Here is a 21,887-nt window from a genome sequence, read left to right as displayed (position 1 = left end):
TTTCCTTTCCTTTCCTTTCCTTTCCTTTCCTTTCCTTTCCTTTCCTTTCCTTTCCTTTCCTTTCCTTTCCTTTCCTTTCCTTTCCTTTCCTTTCCTTTCCTTTCCTTTCCTTTCCTTTCCTTTCCTTTCCTTTCCTTTCCTTTCCTTTCCTTTCCTTTCCTTTCCTTTCCTTTCCTTTCCTTTCCTTTCCTTTCCTTTCCTTTCCTTTCCTTTCCTTTCCTTTCCTTTCCTTTCCTTTCCTTTCCTTTCCTTTCCTTTCCTTTCCTTTCCTTTCCTTTCCTTTCCTTTCCTTTCCTTTCCTTTCCTTTCCTTTCCTTTCCTTTCCTTTCCGTTCCTTTCCGTTCCGTTCCGTTCCGTTCCGTTCCGTTCCGTTCCGTTTTCCGTTTGAGGTCTGTATTATTTGTTAATGAAAATTTCTTGTGTGCACCAGGCTGCATTTATTTGATCAATTTAAAAATGTAATTTATTTTATTTAAAGCTGAATTTTCAGCAGCCATTATTCCAGTCTTCAGTGTCACATGATCCTTCAGAAATCATTCTAATATGCTGACTTGTCACTCAAGAAGCATTTCCTATTGTTCTCATTAACACATTCAGACCCCAGATGGTTAAACAGTTGCTTTACGTAACACTTTATGGAAACTATTTTATGGATACTTTTTTTCAGGATTCTCTGATGAACAGAAAGTTTAAAAGAACAGTACTTATTTGAAAAATAAATCTTTTGTAACATTATAAATGTCTTTACTGTCACTGTAGAAATCTTTTTGTGTCCCACTTTTCTAGAGATCATACGCTGGTGCCTCTGGTTGCCTGATGCATTTGCTCAAAACTTTCAATATATTTCATTTGAGATCCATGACATTCTGATAAATGAAAAACACTCTTTTGTGTGTGTGTGTGTGTGTGTGTGTGTGTGAAATGGAGGTATGACTGGCAGGGAAGTTTTCATTACTTCTGTTCATGCTACAATGCTTATTCCAAAATTCATTGCTCAATTAAACCTTTGCACTCATGAAAAGCATTGATGAAAGCTTTTTGAAAGCATTTGAGTAGGCTTTTTGAGTGATGATGGTCATAACCGTAGATAAATATATTGGAGGCCAACAAATTAGCCAGTCCCAATTACACTCATAATGCGAATCATCCTTTGCTTGGATGCGTAGCGAGCCGCACTTACATTGAGCAAACACATCCCTCGGGCAGTGTGCAGGAGGGCTTATCCAAAGACATTTCAAATGAACTGCAAAGCCCGCAGTATATCCACACAGTGTGCTAATTTGACTCATGCCTGTCGATAGAAGACTTTTCTAATGGAACTCACTCTCTTGAGACATTGACAAATGTCTGTTTTTATTGAAATGAGGGGTGCTGAGTTCAGCTCCTTGTTGAAACTGAGCTCCGCTTCAGTCGTATCATTAGTGGGATTGATTATTCTCTTGGTGGCACTTGGTAAAAACAGAGAGATCCTTAAATATGCTGCATGTTTATATGCTCATTCTGATTCCATTATTGTACATTTAAGGAATAGTTTAAACCCCCAAAGTATTGTTTTGGTGCCAATAATTTACCAAAATATTGAAAAGATCAAAAGGATTAATAATGCAGGTTTATTTTCAGAGCCTTCTTTGATCATATTTACCAAGGGACTCAATGGGTCAACGTCTTGTAACGTGAAAAGCTGCATGTTTATAAGAAATCCATCATTATGGCACTTTAACTTTAAAAGGACACTTCTGGCCAAAATACAAGCCCATAATCCATAATAAATGCTTCCCTTAGTGGAAAAAGCTATCCCCTGTTGGTCAAAATCCACAAACATGCTTGTTTAGAACGGTTTTCGATTGTAAACAGTGCATCATCTGTGCATATTTCTCTCCTGATTCAGATAAAACTACTTTTTCACTGAGCCAGATTTGTCTTAATGATGGATTTGTTTCTTATAAACATAAAGCTTTTCATTTCACAAGGTGATAATTGATGGATTGGAGTCGTGTGGATCCCTTATGGATTATTGTGATGTTTTTTAACAGCTGTTTGGACTCTCATTCTGATGGCACCCATGCACTGCAGAGGATCCATTGGTGAGATAAAATCCATTGGTGGTGATGTAATACTAAAATTCTCCAAAAAGCATACAACTTGGCCTGAGGATCCATTTTCAGCAATTTTTGGATGAACTATTATTCCCTCAACATATATTATTTATTCTGTATTTATCTGACAGAAAAATAATGAAGGCGACAGCCTTAAAAACTAATTTACACTTAATGCAATAGAAAAAAAGTTTATTTGACCAGTGACCAGTTTACATGAACACTCTAAAAGAGCTGATTCATTAAAGAATCTGACTTTTCATGGCTCTTGAGACAGGGAGAGGACATTTTATGAGAGCATGTTTGATTGTCATCTCAGTTCGTTTGGCTGTGAAGCTGCAGGCACTATACAGTGTGTTCTTTTATGCTCCATGAAAGAAAAAAAAATCTAAAGTTTGAAATGACAGTGAGTAGGCCTTAATTATGATAGAATATTCATTTTTGGATGAACTATCTTTTTAATTGACACTCAGAATTATTTTTAATCGTCTTTGATCATTAGCAGTGGGGTCTCTTTCTCTCTTGCTTTCTCTCACGCTCCCTGCAGAGGTCTCAGGAGACTCCGGGCATCGTGACTGGTGCTGCCAGTGTGTGTGTGAGCAGGAAAAATGTGGGTTTGTCTGAAGTGTAAATAGGTGCCCAAAGACTTACATTCTTAAAGACAACTTCACAATCCACTAATGCAAACAGAGAAAGATCAGAGAGAATGTACACATAGGAAACCAGAGAAAAATACCACAGTATTACTCTTTGAAGTATCTTTTTGGGAACAAAGACTGTTTATTTAATCTGCTTTTTGTCTGCTCTGTGTAGCCAGGACTCCCAGTGCTTCATGCAAAAGAGATGGATATTCATTTATAACATTTTGTGCCTCTTTAATTTCTCTTTGTTCCACAGGACAAAGATTTGGACTGTAAGTTAGAAGAGTTGAAACGCACAAACCGGATGTTATCAGAGCCTCAGGTCTGTGAATGGCTCTGTCAGCTACTGTTGGGAGTACATTACATACATCAGAGGTGAGCCGAGAACACTGCTCCTCTTTTTTACAGTGAATAATTCATAACTGACCTATTTTCTATTTTTACATTCAGAATTATTTAAGTCTTTTATAGCTGGCCCTTACATTAAAGTTTGCAATTTACAAGACAAATATGCCCACCACGGAATAACACATCTCTAAATCCTTGCTTCTTGCAGCTTCGGTGACTATTAATTCTTGTTTGTCTTGCTTAAACAGGAGAATACTTCACAGAGATCTAAAGGCCAAAAATATATTTCTAAGGAAGAATATTGTTAAGATAGGTAAGCTCTGCTTCACAGCCCAAAGGATGCTTGATGTGTGTTTGATGTTCCGGCAACGCTTTCAAAAGCGACTTTTAATGGCACCAAAATCCGAAAACACCTCCCATTTGGTAAAACAGGCCATTTTTTTTATGACAGTTAAGACACTCATCTACAAAGAAACAAGGATCATTAAAAAAAAAAGTGTACTCCGGTCAGCTACCTCAGATAGTTTTTATAGAATGCAAGAAAAACCAGATGAGCATTGCTTTTATACAGTATTTTCAGTTAAAGTGCATTGATGGACACCAAAATTTCCTGCCATACTTTTTGTTGTGAACTTGTCAGCATAAAGTCACGTTTAGCTCATTTTGGTGCTGAATAATGGATTTGTGCGTTCTTGAAGTATGAAATTCCTTCATACAGCAGACTCACTTGAACGCTAATCTGTGCATTTGTGTTGCTTTATGTCAATTTGCGCCTTAGCCTGCCAAAATAACAGTGTTTGCTTCAAACTAATTCTCAGGTCACACTGTAAAAAATGAAACGTTGAGAAAACTCATAATATCATGTCAGCGTTATAGAAGATATTTTCAAGTTCTTGCCAAAGTTTCTCACACATCTAAAATGTCTAGTTTTACGTTATCAGTCACGATGCACAGAGATGGAGTTGGAGTTCTTCCAGCAACTTTAATTTGTACATTCACTAAATGTTAAATGTCACATTTATTTGAGTCACAGCAACCACAGATCTCTTGTTCAGCAGATGTTCAATTAGCAACACAGGAAGCTATGTCTTTATCATTACATTTTAAATGACTGCTTGGCTCTGAAGGAGACGACATTTTGCAAGGCTTTTTACCTCTAAAAAAGAACACAACTTGCAGCCTTTTTTTTTTCTTTCAAAAAGAGACACATAGACTCTAAGCATTTAAAGTAACACATAAACCTCAAGAGCTGTGACAATTAACAAGCAGATCACTGATGAATGCTGAACATCCACACGACAAACTGTAATGACAAAACAACTACAGAAAAATAAAACTATAAAAAGGGAAACAAGAATAATCCTGTAACAGTAAAAGTATCATTTATGCTTTAAAGCATGCTGGCAACTCCTAAATCCTTTACAAATCTGCAGCAATGTCATAATGTTTGTCCATCTGAATCTCCCTTAAGCTGTTTTTGGGGACAGTTTTTGGAGGAATATTGCTGGCCTAACATGTATTTGTACTGTATTCACAAGCCGTTCACATTTCCTATTATCTGAGATTCAAAATTAATGTTCAAGCAAGAATTTCAATAAGTATGTGCATGGTAGTCAATTGCTCACATACAAAAGCTTGTTTGCTGGCCATCATAAGGTTTGTTTGTAGAAGGTTAATTATTCTTTATTGCATTTTTTTGTCAGCAAAACTAATTTTTAAAAAGTGTTTTTGCTGATAGAACTGTTTCAATCTTTTAAGGTGACTTTGGTGTATCCTGTCTGCTGATGGGGTCATGTGACCTGGCGACTACCTTCACAGGTACTCCATACTACATGAGCCCTGAAGCCCTCAGTCACAGAGGATACAACTCCAAATCTGACATCTGGTAGGAATAACTGAACCATTAAATCATTTCAGTCTATTCTTAATCAACCAAGACTTTTGGTTTTGCATCGTGTGGGTTTTACATTTGCAGTACAGTACACATAATCAAAAGTTTGGACACACTTGACTGAATTTATGCTTCTCATGGTATTAAAAACCTTTTGATCAAAAGGATTATGTTTGAAATTTTTTGTGTTGACAATCTTCGTAGGCAAAAAAAATTGTCATTACATAATTCTCATACACTGTAAAAAGTTTTTAGTATGTTTCACAGGCTAATACTGTTTGTTTTTCAAATTTCACATTAAATTCAATGTGTTACTTGCCATTTCTTTGTGTTATTTGTGAAATTTGTGAATACTAGCAATTTCTGAGCAAAAATTGATTCTACACCATTTTTTAGTTTCTTAGATGTTATTTTTTGTGATTTAATTAATATTCTAAAATGTAATTTTCTATTAAAAATGGAAATAATAAAGAATGAGTACATGCGTCCAAACATTTGACTAGTGATGGTTCTTCTAGCAGTTTTAATTCTCAGCAAGTAACTTGCAAAGTTGTTCCCTCATTAAATCAAAACTCATAATCCTTTAAAACAATTCATCATTATGCATCATGCAAAATTGCAAGTATGAGGTATTATGTTTGATTGCTGATAAATTGGTGTCTTGAAAAATTTGTGAGTTCTGGCAATCCATGAAAGTAATTTTAACTAAAAAATTTACTGAAAGATGCAATCAGGTGTAGTTGAAGGTACAGGTGAAAAATGGCAAACATAATTAACATAAATTCTGATATCTCCGGTTGCTTATTGAGCTGTAACAATCTGTATCTGAGCTGTGTGTGTGTGTAGGCCTATGTGTGGTAGGGTGGGATTTAAATTCATGGCATGAGACACCAAAGGCACCAAAGCTAGGTTCCCCCGATTAAAGATCTTCACTAGACAGCCCCTTAACACCACCAGAGCTCTGTCCTCTCCTCCCCCTCCACTTACAGTATGTGCCCAGATAGATATATGTTGGGAGGGAACATGGGGAAATAAGATCCACTGGGAAATAGTGAGATAACATCATATTAGTAAAGCAGACAAACTTGGGGGGAAAAATGACCAGAAAACAATAAGATAGAATGAAGGAGAAAGAGAGAAGACAATCTCATTTGCCAAACGGCTATTGGCACTAGCTGCTAATTCAAGGGTCATGCTTTTCCTCACGCAATCACCTCGTTGTGTATGTGCAACCGAGAGCTGAGGGTCTCTGTTCAGACTCATAAAGCAGTCTATTGGGAATTGGACTCTTCACACTGTGGTCTCGAGTTTGTAAGAACACAAGCACCAGGCACGCTGGAGGAAAGGGTTCACTGTGCTTCTTAACAGAGATAGAGAGCAGAAGAATGAGCTAAAATAGAGACATTCTTACACAAATTATACCTATTTTTTTCTCTGTTTGTGTGCATTTTCAAATAGGCCAAGAGATTATAATTCTTTAATTTTTTATTATAATTCTAATTGCAACTTGTATCAGAGTTCTGATTCATGCAGTTCTCAGTGACGCAAACTAGAAAGCCACTTTTACAGCAACCAAATGAACCAAACAATCATTTATTGAATTTATTTATATATTAAATATTTAATAAATGTACATATTTTAAAATATTTATATACATTTATAAATGTGATTTTATTATTCTTTTCAACATTTGTTTTTAGAATTATATTTTAATTGCTTAAATATGTAAATATTTGTTTAAAATTATAATAATACCTTTATCCAACCTTTCTATTGAGAACTTTAAGTTCCAGTAGTGCCACTATTTGTGTTCCATATGCTGAAATTACAATGGGTGGTATATATAAATATTAAAGCAAGCCTACTTTTGTAGAACAAGATGTTTTGAAGAATCGTAACCAACCAGTTCGCTTTGACTTTCATTTTATGGAAAAAATATGGTGGAAATCAATGGGAGCTGAAACTGTTTGGCTACCAACATTCTTCAAAATATCTCTTTTTATGTTTCACAGTAGAAAGTCAATCATGGTCAGTCAGATTTGGAACGACGTGAGGTAGGGTGGGCGATATGAACAAAATCTTGTATCACAATATGGATAATTTTATTTCATGGTAACGATATATATTACAATATAGTTATTTTTCCTTTAAATAAGGTCTTTAAGATATCAAAATATTTGATACCATGGAAACTCCATAATTTTTGTCACCAATGTCAATACCACAAAAAACTAATTCTAGCCTAAATTTAAAAACAAAACTCAAGCTCACTGAAGACAAGTAAATAGTCTGTGACTACATTAGAATAAGAAACTAATGAACAGAAACTAAAAAACCTACAGTAGAACAAATAAATAAGAAATGCTAATGATTAACATGAACAGACATGACAGACAGCAGGAATATTAGACTGCTCTCACTTTAAGAGCTGCCAGATCCAATATACTGTTACACATGTTTCTCAGCTGTTTCCTTGCACTTGCAAAGCAGGCATTTTGACACATACAAGTGTGTGTATTTAAGGCCTATAAAGTTCAAGGCATATAAAGCAGCAAAAATAACTCGGTTCAGTACTTTATGAGCACCGTCTTCACGTGTGCATGCCTCGCAGACAGCGCGCGCATATGGCGAAATGAGTTCTCTTTCGCTGCTGATTGCTTTTCAACTGCTTAAAATCACTTGTTTTTAAACCACAGCGCTTAAAAATGTGTGCAAATGTAAATTTTTTTGTGACCATGTAGCAAAGCAACGTCATGTGAGCGTGTAACCGCAATAGAGACGATAGTCCAAAATCTCTACCGGTTAACAGATTTCTATCGGTTAATCGTGTCTACCGGTACACTCTCAGAAATAAATGTACAAAAGCTGTCACTGGGGCGGTACCTTTTAAAAAAGGTACACTTTTGTACCTATTAGGTTAAAATATGTACACTTTAAGTACTAATATGTACCTTTAAGGTACCAAAATGGACCCTTTAGGTACAAACATGTACCTTTTGAAAAGGTACAGCCCCAGTGACAGCTTTTGTACCTTATTTCTGAGAGTGTATATAGCCCACCCCTAACATGAGGGTAAGTAGATGATGACAGAATTTTTATTTTTCAATGGACTTTCCCTTTAAGTATTTCTTCTCTATTTGTTCCACCGGTGCAGGTCTTTAGGCTGTATCCTCTATGAGATGTGCTGTCTGACGCATGCTTTTGAGGGGCAGAACTTCTTGGCTGTGGTGATGAAGATTGTGGAGGGACCTACTCCATCCTTGCCAGAAACATACTCACGGCAGCTAAACTGTCTAATGCAAAGGTACCAGAAACAGATGCTGCCCTGCTCCAGGCACAAATCGGGCCCATGTCAACCCACACCACCAGGCTAAATCTGTCCGTCTGCCCGCTGTGGATGAGTAGATAGACACAAATCAATGGCTTGTTTGATTCAGCCATTTTTCAAAGCAGATTATGCAAAATCCAAGCAGGTTTAGAAGCATTCAGATAAAACTATCAGCATTTCATGAGGTTTTAAACATAATTCTCTCTCTCTCTCTATGTTCCTGTGGTGCCAGCATGTTAGAAAAGGATTCTTCATGCAGGATCTCGGCAGCTGATGCGCTGAGGAGCAGGTTCATTGAGGAGAGCTTACAGGTGAGGAGACGCTGTTAATCAGATCAGCCAGATGGGAGGGCATCCGACCAGCTGGTCTGAGTATCTGCTTCAAAGGTTAATGGGAAGGGCCATAATGCACCAGGAAGATTTTTGATTGCTAGCCAAGCTCAATAGGTTTCTAAAAGTCTGTTATGCATACTCATCACATTATCGATTCGCCATCACATTTGACTCACCCTGTGCGTAACCTTTTCAGATTGTACTTTTGAAATGTCAGTGATTGGCATTGTTGCTGGTTGGTGATTGTATTGATTGTGGCTTGTCGTAGTTGGCCTTGTTCCCTGGAATATATGAATTTTTATGCATCTCTCAAACTATAGATCAGTCTGAAAATGTATGAACGTTCAGAATGTTTCCACAAACCTTTCTTTACCCTTTTTGGACAGTACCATTTTCTTTGAGCTGACATACATTTGTTTTTGCTCCAATTTTCTTAAACAACCTCTGTAAAAATGATAAACCAAAAGCTCAACAATAAGGATGGTTTGCACTCTGGTCTGCACCAAACATTCTAGTGTGACAGACATGTTTTGTTTTGTTTTGTTTTTACTATTATAATTATAACTTTATTCTGTTTGTCCCAGGGTCAGTGTATGAGAATGTTCCAATGTTCAGGCCACTGTCTCTTACAGGCCATTGCTGTGTTACCTTTAAAATTTTTACATTCATTGATCTTCATTTTACTTCATTTTTTTATACCTTGCCAATGTAAATGTTTTAGATTCCTTCAAAAAATTATTGTTATTGCCAATATAATGTTATAATGCCAATATAATGCTGGCTGGTTAACATGAAAGATTTTTGTGGAATTTTCAAAAGTGAATCAAAATTGAAAAGGGTTTTATTTTTTTGTATGCCATTGTTCTAATGTATGCCATTAATCTCTAGAGTTACATTGTAGCTGCATGGTTAACAACTTGTTGCATATTTTCATTTTGGAAAAAATATATATTTAAAAAAATTCAAAATACAAATAGTTCTATCAGTTTAAACAAATAAATAAATATTTAATGCTAGTTCCAGTGAAAATGTTGGCAGGGAAAGTTAAAATCTGAACTACTGGTCCAACTTTGCAAACAGAAAAATCCTATTATTGCTGAGCCCTAAAGCAGTTTTTTTTTTTTTTTTTTTTTATCCAAATAAGAAATATATGAGTATTATATTATATTATTTATTTCCACAGTGCTTCTCCTCATGTATTTTTGCCTTTGTCAATTAGCATAACAAAAGCAAAACTTCTTGTTGCATTGCCTGGTGTGAATTTATTATGGATCCAGGCCTTTTTCTAACTTTCTGTGTAAAATAACAGTTGGTGGTTGAAGTACTGCTGGCATCCCATCAAACATAAAATAAAGTGAAATCAAGCGAATCAGATCACAAACTGCTCAGAACAGCTGTGTCAGGTATAATCCTTAATGAATTCTTCCCTTAATTATGTACATAATGCATAATTGTATAAAATGCCGTATATAAGATGTAAACATCCAGATCACATGACCTCCCCTAATGCCCACATCCAGCCAAGATGTCTTGTTAATAACTGCAACCCAAAGATCATGTAGAAATCTAATCTAATGACTGCTTAACTTCCTAGAGCTACTGTACATGTCATTAGTATTCTTCATTACATAAAGAATTATGAAACCATCCCACTGTGAAAATATAATTGCACTATAGGCATCTTTATCATGATGTGTACTCGTAATGGCCCTGTGCATTGAATTTTTTTATAGCCCTTGTTTAATGTGTCTCGGTTACAATATTTGCAGTTATAGCACCCTTTCATCACTCGCAGTCATATTGACTTGTTTACATCAGGGCGTATAGTAATATGTTTCTGCCTTTGGAAGCTAGTGATCCCCTAACCCCCATCTGAAACATCTCCTGGTGGGATGTGTCTCTTCCACTGGCTATTACACCATCACCATCTCAGAAACATGTAATCAGAGAAGGAAAGGGCATCTAAACGACAACTCCGTGCACAATACTCTCTGATGGCTTTTCCCTCCTCTGTTGTTGTGTACAGTTTCAAGTCTTTCTTCTGCCTGTGTAATTTGTGCCTTACAAATGTCTCGTATTGTTCTTTAAATGTGCTCATGGCAGATTCTTCCCTGAGGATAATATCAGTCTTTCTCTCCCCCTTTTTCCCCATTTGCTCTGATTCAAGTGTTCTGAGATGCGCAGGAGTCTGTGTGATTGAAAAGTAGCTTTGTTGCTGCTGTTTTGCTTTTTGTTTTTGCAGCTTCTCACAAAACACTACCTTTTACGAGGCCTCAGAGAACCGCATTAACCGATTTTTCATCTCTTCTGTATTTTTCTCACTGCAGAGCATGAAACACAAGTTTTTTAGCCTAACGCTTCGAGACAAGTCGATGGGGGGAGAGAGAGATGCGTCGCAGATCCTGAGAGCACTGTAAGTTGTGGATTCAGAGAGAGAGATATTTTACAGGCAGTCGCACTTCTCTGTTCCTGCAGTGACGCTGTCTGCTGAGAAATGCATGACACTATCTACACCAGGGATTTCTGGGAACAGGACTGTTTTTGTGCCTTTTATTTATTTTCTTTTTGTCATTTTCACAGTACCTTGTTGGGAGGACCTAAAAATATGTATGTAGCTCTGTTGCTGTGTACCCAGTGTATGGAAAATGTTAATCAGGTGGCAGTCTATATGAGCAGCAGACTTTCATTAATTCAGTCATTGCTTTCCATGCTAATTAAAAACTTTGTCACCAGAGCATGTGCCAATCATAATTAGCCATGACCTAGTGAAAATCTATGCAATGTTAAAGCCAACAGTGCATAGCGAGATCTATCAAGCGCAGTTCATTGAGTCTTGTGTGTATTAGGACAAAATAGGTAGCAAAACTGAAAATGTTTTTGTACACTACCGTTTATAAGTTAATTCTTTTATTCAGCAAAGAATCAAAAGTGACAGTAAAACATTTATAATGTTACAAAACATTGCTATTTCACATAAATGTTGTTCTTTTGAACTTTCTATTCATCAAAGAATCCTGAAAAAAAAAAAAAATTCTAAATACAAAAATAGTAAGCTCCAAGTCAGCATATTAGACTGATTTCTGAAAGACCATGTGACGCTGAAGACTGAAGTACGACTGGCTGCTGAAAAATAATGCTTAAATTTTACTAATATTTCACAATATTACTGCTTTTACAGTATTTTGGATCAAATAAATGCAGCCTTGGTGAGCATAAGATACTTATTATTAAAATAATAATAATAATAATAATAATTACATTTTATTAATTTTATCATATATTATTCTAATTATATTCATTCAATCATTTATTCATGTCTTTTTAAGTGTAATTTATTTGAATATTCAATACTGAAGTATTCATGAAGTATTGATTTGTTATTGTACAGTATGTGAACATGGTTTTATAGGTAGTATGTGATGATGCACATCATTTTAATAATATTATGAAATATTCAAATGAAATGCTATAGTATGTTTGTGTTAAGAACATTTGAGTGATCATTTGCTTCATTTCAAAGTTTAAATATTGCTATTTTAAAAACATATGGCAGGTAATGTTGTTGGACATAATTTGTTTTACAGTAAAATTAGTGAGTTCCTTTATACCTTTTCATTTTCCTTTTTCTCTGTCTTCACCATGAGGCATAAAGCTGAGATATATGCATGAGGTTATATGCAGCCTAGATTTGAACTGAGAAATCTGTCTGAACCTTTTGCTCATTAGCTCGTTCAAACACCATTCTAGTATGCTTGGTGTCCAAAGACTGCACACAAAGCATCTGAAGCTGTCTCACACAAGTTCTCATGAATAACCTAATGATATACTTTCCTTGTTTGGATTCTACTTTTTTTTTTGTTGGATTAAATCCTAACTTCAAATAAAATGCCCTATTTCTTTTCAGATTTTCATGAATTATAACAAACTGCCCCTGTCAAAAATATGGCAACAGAATCTCTTTTTCTTATTCCTTTTCCACATTTTTGAATAATAGCAAACTAATATATGCTAACTAATAAACCCCAATGGCAAATTCATGAACATCAACAACTTCATCACATCAGCTCTGATCACACAGTTCAAATAATGTCTGTAAAGCAAAGGAGTAGTCATTAGTCATTTCAGTAAATGTAGTCCTTGAACCCCACAGGCAGAAGAAGGTACATCTGCAGACACTGCGGGAGAGATCAGAGGTGCAGAAAATGAGCCCGAGAGAACGCATGCGGCTCCGGAAACTCCAAGCAGCAGATGAGAAAGCAAGAAAGCTGAAGTGAGTGACGTTCATTGCACTGACCGTGTCACACTGAATGTTAATCAAATGTGACTTGCAGTTCATTTTCCATAAAGTTAGCATGATTGTCAGGGCTTTTCTGTTGTCACGGTGCAAGGATTTCTGGCAGTGTGTCACACGTCAGCTCTGATTCTTTGTGTTGCTGTGATAAAATAGGAACAGTCATTGTTAGCTCATATGCCACACTCAAAAACATACTGATATATTATGCACATTATTACACTATATTACATCTTAAAGTTCATTATTGTCATTATTTACTACCTTCATATTGTTCTAAACCTGCATGACATTTAGTCTTCTACAGAACAGAAAATATTCGGTAACACTTTAAAATAGGGAACACTTATTAACTATTAACTACGACTTTTCCCTCAATAAATTCCTAATTTGCTGCTTATTAATGGTTAGTAAAGTAGTTGTTAAATTTAGGTATTGGGTAGGATTAGGGATGTAGAACAAGGTCATATAGAATAAGGCGTTAATATGTGCTTAATTACTGCTAATAAATGGCTAATATTCTATTAATATGCATGCTAATTAGCAACTATTTAAGAGACCTTAAAATAAAGTGTTACCAAATATTCATATGTAGATGAGTTTATTTCTTCATCAGGACAAATTTGGAGAAATTTACCATTACATCACTCGCTCATCAATGGGTCCTCTGCTGCGAATCAATGGGTGCCATCAGAATGAGAGTCCAAACAGCTGGTAAAAACATCACATTAATCCACAAGTAATTCACATGACTCCAGTCCATCAATTAACATCTCAAGCAGCTACAAGGTGCATGTTTCGAAATAAAGATCGAGACATTTTTACATATCCATAATATTGCTTTCTCCAGTGAGAACATTGTCTTGTCTGAATCAGGAGAAAATTATGTGCAGATCAAGCCCTGTTTACAAGCGAAAACCATTCTAAAGACATTTGTCAGTGGATTATGATGTGAGAGGTAACAGGGGATGGACTTTTTCACTGGAGAAAGCTATATTATATATCATATTTGGCTAAAGACGGATTGAAGTTGAGCATGTCTTGGTGATAGATTTGTTTCTTACAAGCACACAGCATTTTACTTCACAAAAAGACATGGACAGGAGGACTGGAGTCATGTGGATTACTTGTGGATTATTGTAATGTTTTTATCAGATGTTTTAACTCTTATTCTGACGGCACCCATTCACTCCAGAGGATACACTGGCGAGCAAGTGATGTAATGCTACATTTCTTCAGATCTAAACCTAAATGCAAGTTTTGTCTTAACTCTAGGCAAATTGTGGAGGAAAAATATCAAGAAAACCACCTGCGCATGCAAGAGTACAAGTCCAAAAATTTTCAGAAAGTTAGTGTGGATGTTTTAAAGGTATGTTGATAATATTCCTGCCAGATATTATGCATTATCCAGACATTTTAGTTTTTTATAGTGATAGAAATATGAGATACAGCAGTGGTGTTTTTATGTATTTTCCAAAGGTGAGAACCGAAGAAGCAGTTAACCAGACTCAAACGATTCAGAGTGAAACACCAAACAGAAACTCCGAACTGTCAGGAAGCATTTCTCAAAACTCTGATAAGATGTGCAAGTCTGTGTCGAAAGACCATGGTGAGTGGTATTTATAACTGAAGGTCAGATGGGATAAATTGTAGGTCTGGGCTGACACACCTTGGCTGACAAAATCCATAACCCAGGGTCAAAAGCATTTCTTAACCCTCTTTCAGAATTATAAGAGTGAAACATTGCATTTGTGAGGGTTAAAAAGTGGCCTTAACCCAGGGTTAAGTGTGGCATGAAAAGCCCTACAGTTAGAAAATAGAGTTTTTTTCAACACATTGTTTAATTAAAGTTTCATGAAGTAGATTAATTCAATCATTTTGAAACCTAGCTCCCCTGGTACGTTTCTCCTGCTTTTTAAAATCTATCACAAAATGTGTGTCTGATGAAATTCTACCCATCTCTTCCAAATCAGAAAGTTTAACTTTCCGTCAGAAATGACTTTCTCTTTTTCTACATCTTCATTAAAATTCATTGTGTGCTTGGCGCTCCAGTGCCTCTTTCTCCATGGTTTAACAAACAACAGATCCCAGAACAGAGCGAGGTACCATGAGTATTACACTGCAGTGTCAGACACACACACATTTAAAGAGATTGAAAAAAAAAACAATATTCCATTTAAATTTGAAAGTCAAATGATTCCTAGAAGTTTTAATGATGTTCCACCACACAGATTTATCAGAGCAGAAGTTGCCTGCCTTTATGAACAAATGATAAGGAAAGTAAGAAATGGGAGGTTATTTTCATCCCTTATTGAAGGCAGGACCTCAGAACCCAAGCCTGTGAATATTTTCCACAAATATGATGCTATTTCTACAGTAGATGAATCCAGATCCCACATTTATCCAAATCAGGGACAACCTACTGTAGTGTGTATTCATGAATAAGGACTATATGAGCTCCACTGTCAACAGATAGAAGAGGGAAAAAAAATGTTTTCTTGGAATATATTTACAATGTGAAAAATAGATGCTAATCCTAAATTACATGTTGGTATATTCATTTTAATATTTATTCAGCAAGGATTGCATTAATTAAATACATTTATAATGTTACAAAACATATGTTCTTTTGAACTTTCTATTCATCAAAGAATCTTGAAACCAATGTATCATGATTTTCACAAAAACATTAAGCAGTAACTGTTTTAGCATTCAGCATTAGAAATGTTTCTTGAGCACCAAATCTGCATAATAGTATAGAATAGTGTAGAATTATGTGACACTGAAGACTGGAGCAATAAAAATTCAGCTTTGCCATCACTGGAATGAATTAGATTCTAAAATATATTAAAATAAAAAAAAGTTCTTTTAAATTGTAATAGTATTTCACAACATTACTGTTTTTATTGTATTTTTGATAAAGTAAATGCATGCATTTATTAACACAAAAAACTTATTGACCTCAAACTTTTGAACAGATGTTTTTAAATTTTATTCACTATTGCATGTCACTTTTAGCTACATTAGATTTGTACAATTTAATGTTTTAATCTTAGTGGAACATGTCCAAATAGTGATTATCTACCACTGTGGTTGCTCTGCTAGGAAAATGTGTGAAACTGAGGGAAACTGACTTCATGCATCCACTAAAATGACCTTGGTTGTGTCCTAAACCTGAAAAAGATTGCAGTATAAGGAGGAGGGAAGGCATCAAGATGCATCCAAATTCAATATTTTTGTCACAACCTGTTTTTGAAAACAGCTTAAATATTATCCCACAACCATGTGCATGTGGTTCGGCAACTGGTGGCAAGTTGGAATGATTATGAAATGATTAAATCAGGTTAATTAATTCATAAATATCCTATTGTCATTTTGCTTCCAGTTCCAGTTAAAAATAAGCATTGTGGTCTTTAAATTCTTGCTTGTGTCTAAAATGAACTATGGTGCCTTGGAAATCAGTTTCTAGGTGTTACTGCCTGTTGAGTCATTACCAGATGGGCAGTACGACAGATGCTTGAGGTTTCGGACACAGCCCTTGACAAGTTAAAGTCAATGCAAAAAATGACTCCGGAAAGTGAAGTTAGTTTTGAAAATAGTTCCATTATAGCATCATTAGTTTGCAGATGCCACTTGGTTAATATATTATTATCTAATGTAGTTACATTCAGACATTTTTAAATGTATCCAAAAGTGTCCAAATAGTTTTTTTTTAGAGCCACTGTATATGATTACGTTCATGGTTTGTATTTAAGTTGGCATATTTGTTTAGGATGACCTGTCATTTTCTGGTGCTCATTTGCATCATTGCTAAATAATACAATTGGCTTAAGTTAATATTTGTGTGGAGGCCGATAACCAGATTTTTGACATGTCTGTAATTTTGCGTTGGCTGTAAATATGTGCAAAGTCTGATCTGGTGTATTGCTGGTTTTCGGTGACTCATTCTTTTACCAGCGTCATTATATGCATCAAGGGAAAGATAAGTTATGGCCAAAACGCCTCCTTAATCGGGTTTTGGTATCATGATGATAAATCTCAGAGACGTGTTTTCAGGAAGTCCTGAGAGGTTATCTATCAGTTCCCGTCTCTAATCGCTTTAGATTCCTCTGTAAATGAGATGTTTTAAACGAGTGCAGAGCCACAGCTGTGCTCTTAGATGACTCGGGGATTCCACATGGTGTGATTTATCGATAGAGAACGCCGGGGGTGCAATCACCTTGAATCTGAAATATTATTGTATTGTAAGTGGGAGTAAGTGGGAATATGTGGGAAAGAAAAGCGTGCAGCAAAGCTCATGTGTAAGTATATGAATCTGTATTATTAAAAATTAAAGAAGTGATGCATTGCTGCTGGGTTTGGAATTAATGGAGTCAAATCTCTTGTCCTTAAATTTAGCTAATGGATTTTTTATTTAGCTTCCAAAAAACCTCATGATTTAAGTTATCTCGAAGGCAAGGAAAACTCAGCGAATGAATAATGCATAATTAATGCTAAAATGTGCATGTTTTAGATCGTTTACTTAGAGTCGCTCAGCAGAAACACTGAGCAGGTTAACTCTTCTACATCATAAATAAAGGTAAATGCTCTTCTGGGATGGAATATTTATTCAGACATCATTATTTTACTGCCTTTGTCATTTTGAGAGTTCACAGTTTCATATTAGCATGTTATTCAGGGACCCAGGCGGCCCTTTCTGGTGATCTTCTGAAGTTCTGGAAGTAAATAAACATATGGTGTGATTCTGCTCTTGTCTGCAGTTAAACCATAATGACTACACTAGGGACTTCTGTGCCTTGGAAAGATGCCGTTCAAATGAATAAACTCTGACAATAAGCACATTATGTGCAAACCTTGTCAGCGTAATTGTCTCCAGTCTGTAACTGGCTCTTTCATTTGTATGCACACATCACTACTGTTATTATGAATTAGTACTGTAGATTGAGTACGTATAATACAGTACTGCATCAAATGAAACAATGGTTTAATAAAGCAATAAGCCACAAGTGGCCATGTATGACAGTGTATTCACCACGTATCTGTCTGTATGGATGGGTGCATTAATATAATACCTTTTATAAACTTCTTTGTCATTGTATGTTTATGAACATTTGTGGCCTTTTTTAAAATGCAAGATTATAATTCATCTGGTAAAGTTAGCTTCAGGCACAAAATGTATAAGGGTCATTTGCTGGGGCACTATTAGGAAACCTTGACCCCAGGGCTGGGACTCTTAAGTGCTTTCAGTATTTGATTAAGAGAGCGTAAAGTAAATGGCAAGAAAACAGCTAATGATTGTTTAATCGTTGTTAAATATGTCGGTGTGTCATTAGCATCGCTAATTGGAATCAATAAAGTTAGGAATGGAGGGTTCTCTGAAAAATGCAGACTGTCATCCGTAGGGTTTTTCATTTATCTCCATTTAAAACTAATTTTAACTGATTCTAAAAGTAAAAAAAGGATTTAACCTAGAATTAGTCTTGGATGACCCACAGTCCTCTACTTTAGAACAATATGAAATTTGAGGTTTTGCCATAATATGTAGTGCCAAAAGGTTTCACAAAAGATTTGTCAAGTGACAAGTCTGATGCTACGCAAAAGCTGACCTGTGTTTGTTCGAAACCCTTTCGATGTACACTACCAAGGCTTTATTTGATCAAAAATACAGTAAAAACATGTTGTGAAATATTATGTAGGGTTTATACATAGAAATAATTTAATTTAGCTCAAAGGGAATAATTTATGATTTTATAGGGAATTTGAACAGAATCACTGTTCACTGAACGAGCCGTATCAACTCTGCACTGGATATTAAAATCCAAAATATAGTGAAAACACTATTAATAAGCACAGTAACAAGATCGGCAGATTAAGACATTAACTTGTAAGCGCAAAACACAAGATACTTCTCTTTTCAATATAAATAAGACTTTATTTATATAAACCTAAGACATAAACTAATCTAACACATGAACACGCGCATTCACACATTCACACGTTGCAGAAAGAGAGAAAGGATGAGTTTAGAGAATGAGAATGTGAAATCCCAAGTTTATAGCAATATGTGCTATTGCATAGACCTGAACAACCATCAATCACTTAATTAACCCTCGCATTGAGTTTCTCAATGAGGCTAAAATTTATATTAAATGCACCAGCTCAGTTAGACCTGAAGGTTACTTGCTTGCGTTGCCTTTGTGTTACAGGGATTCCCTTTTGTCGTCATCGTCGTTGCAGGAAAGGGGTTTCCCGAGTTGGTGATTGGCTGGAAGTTCAGTAGTTGTTGAAGGGATGTCTTGGGCGTTGGCTGAGGATGCAGAGTTGGTCTGGTTGAAGTTTTAAGGCGGTCACAGGCTCGAGTTGAACTCGGAGACAAGGCGTGGCGGCAAAACTTAAACTGAGAACACGAAACTCGCAACGGAAAATAAACTACAAGAAAAGAAAGAAAGAATGTAACGAGACTTGGTGGTTTTTCTTCTCATCGTGGTGTTAAGTAGCAACTGGCCTGTAGGCCAGAGCACGCTCAAAGAGCGCTAAAAACAGCGTCAAAACGCGGAGGCAAAAAGAAGAGAGAAGGGAAGATTTGATGGTGTCCTGAGTTTTTAAACTCGGTTTCTGGACACATCCCATTTGGTGTCTTGACCAATTAGATACGCTATTTTCTTAGCTAGGGTTGTTCATTCCATCATAAATCAGCATGTTATCAGTCACATGGTCCGAATTTTACACACTCTTGCAAAGTATACTTTTGAATGAGATTTCTATAACCAGAATATGATACATTTGACAAAGAATCAATTGGAAGAAACGTTTCAAGCTAGAATTGTCAAGCTCATACATACCAAACACAAATAAACCTTAAAGTCATTCAATAGTTATTAAAAAGACATACATAATATGTGCTTAAAACATGATTGTCTAATGTGTGGTTACATACATAATATAGTGTTATGCCTAGCAATGTCCTTTTAGGATGATTTTATGTGCATATGAAAAAGAAAGTCTCTGTGTAGTTCTATGTAGGACATAGGGACATGTTCAGTGAAGACCAGAGAGAGGTTAAAAGGTCTCCTAAAGAATTTCAGTCTCAGTCTTTGTCTTGTATGTGTGGGGGAAAAGTCAATCTAAAGAAGCTCGTGATTTCCAGCGTGGAACGCATGTGATGGCCATCTCTTTGACCATCAGTCTTGATTACTTGTCCCAAATTTGACGATCTCCTTCCGGCATTGTAGTTATCAGTAAGTATTCTTTTGTCTTAATGTTGCGAGCTGTTCTGTGAAAGAGGCTTGTTGGTAAGGCTTGCTCCAGACTCATGGCGCCAGAGTACCATGGACAGATTTATGATGTCCTGTTGGGCTTTTCTGGAATTTCGGCTCCTCATGTTTCGATGTTCTGATCGAATCTTAGTTTGTCTGACTCGTTCGGATCCTACAATTATTGCAATTTAAAATAATTGTTTTCTATTTTACTGTTTTTGTATTTTTTAAATAATGTATTCCTGTGATGGCAAAGCTGAATTTTAGCATCATTACTCCAGCCGTCAGTGTCACATGATCCTCCAGAAATCATTGTAATATGCTAATCTGGAACCATTATTATCAATCATCAATGCTGAAAATAGTTGTGCTACCTAATACCTTTTTTCTTTGAATAGAAAGTTCAGAAAAACAGCATTTATTTGAAAACTTTTGTAACAATGTAGAAGTCTTTACTGTCACTTTTGATAAATACAGCTTTGCTGAATAAAAATATTAAAAACAATTTTTAAATGACAGTGCATGTAAAGAAATACAAACTTCTACAATCCCTGGCAAAGTTCACCTAAAGTTCCTTAAATATGTGCAGAAATATTCAGAGGCCACACTTTTTGTGATGAGGTTTTTGTGTAAAACAGGCATAAGCAGAGTCAATGAGGCAGGACTGAGGCCTGAACAAATGATCATTTGAAATGACTGAGCTGATTCGCAGAATATTCCTGCACAGTGATGCAGTAGAATGCTCTTTCTGCTCTTTGTCATGACTAATCCTCTTTACTGGATAAAACAGAGCTGTAGTGTTGTAAATGTGCTCCCAGGGCTCTTTTCTTTAATTCTAAATTGCAGGTTGCACTTTCATTGGGACGCAGCAATTTACTAGTTTAGATAGGACTGAAAAATAGAGCATGGTGTGGTAGGACATTAGCCTCTCAGGTTATTAACTCACGGAAAAACATAGCAAAACATATATATTTCATCAGAAGAAACATGCTTTTTCCTGCTAGATAGTGCAGTTACATCATCTACCAGCAGGGGCTAACTGAACTATGCTAACCGGCCAAACCATGACCTCTTGTAAAAAATTGCATTAGTCCTTTTTGCACTTTGGTGGGAATTTTATCCCTAGTTCAGGCCCGGCACCAGGACGCATGATTTGGGGGTGCTTTTATAAATGCTCAAGTAAACGCTCAAAATGCATTATTTGGGTAACACTTTACAATAATTCACTAACACTTTAATACACTTTAATACATTAACTAACATTAACTAATGGAACCTTATTGTAAAATGTTACAATTATTTGTTATTAAAGCATATACGTTCACAAAAACATTTAAATTAAACAGAAAAGCAAGCAGGTGTGCATGATTTGGCATGGCAGCCAATACAAATAATAACCATTTCCTTAACCTAAATCCTGCGTTTGGACCAGGCTCGGTTGCAGAATCACGTCACTCTGTGCTTCTGAAATTATTATCTTTATCTATATAGTGTAATAATTAGCTATCTCTGTGTCATACGTGGTCACTTGTCAAGCATGAAAAACACAAGTTTTATTTAAATTCTGAATATATTATCATTTACAGCATGCAAAGTGTGCTCCCTTTAAATTTCTTAAAAACTGTCACTCATTCATCATGATCTTACAAAGTTCCGTTTTAACCAATGAATGTGACCACAAAATGAAACTTTTTTTTAATGAA

The 21,887-nt window shown here is 35.8% G+C and overlaps 1 protein-coding gene across 6 annotated transcripts in view; it reads left to right on the top strand.

Annotated features, from left to right (window-relative positions):
* Positions 1–21,887, top strand: part of nek11 (NIMA-related kinase 11) — a 77,779-nt gene that overhangs the window by 21,758 nt on the left and 34,134 nt on the right. For all 6 annotated transcript variants that reach the window (XR_009266231.1, XM_058745742.1, XM_058745743.1 and 3 more), the window contains 9 exons: positions 2,994–3,112; positions 3,334–3,398; positions 4,844–4,970; positions 8,132–8,281; positions 8,538–8,616; positions 10,965–11,050; positions 12,788–12,907; positions 14,204–14,297; positions 14,408–14,537. Coding sequence is in view for 5 of the 6 variants with exons in the window: in XM_058745742.1 (XP_058601725.1) it covers positions 2,994–3,112; positions 3,334–3,398; positions 4,844–4,970; positions 8,132–8,281; positions 8,538–8,616; positions 10,965–11,050; positions 12,788–12,907; positions 14,204–14,297; positions 14,408–14,537 (970 nt within the window). In the remaining variant the exon portion in view is untranslated. The remainder of the gene's footprint in view (positions 1–2,993; positions 3,113–3,333; positions 3,399–4,843; positions 4,971–8,131; positions 8,282–8,537; positions 8,617–10,964; positions 11,051–12,787; positions 12,908–14,203; positions 14,298–14,407; positions 14,538–21,887) is intronic.

The sequence above is a fragment of the Onychostoma macrolepis genome, chromosome 16, assembly GCF_012432095.1.
Source record: "Onychostoma macrolepis isolate SWU-2019 chromosome 16, ASM1243209v1, whole genome shotgun sequence".
Lineage (NCBI taxonomy): Eukaryota > Metazoa > Chordata > Actinopteri > Cypriniformes > Cyprinidae > Onychostoma > Onychostoma macrolepis.
The sequence above is the reverse complement of the archived record's forward strand: the minus strand, read 5'-3'. Positions and strand labels throughout refer to the sequence as shown.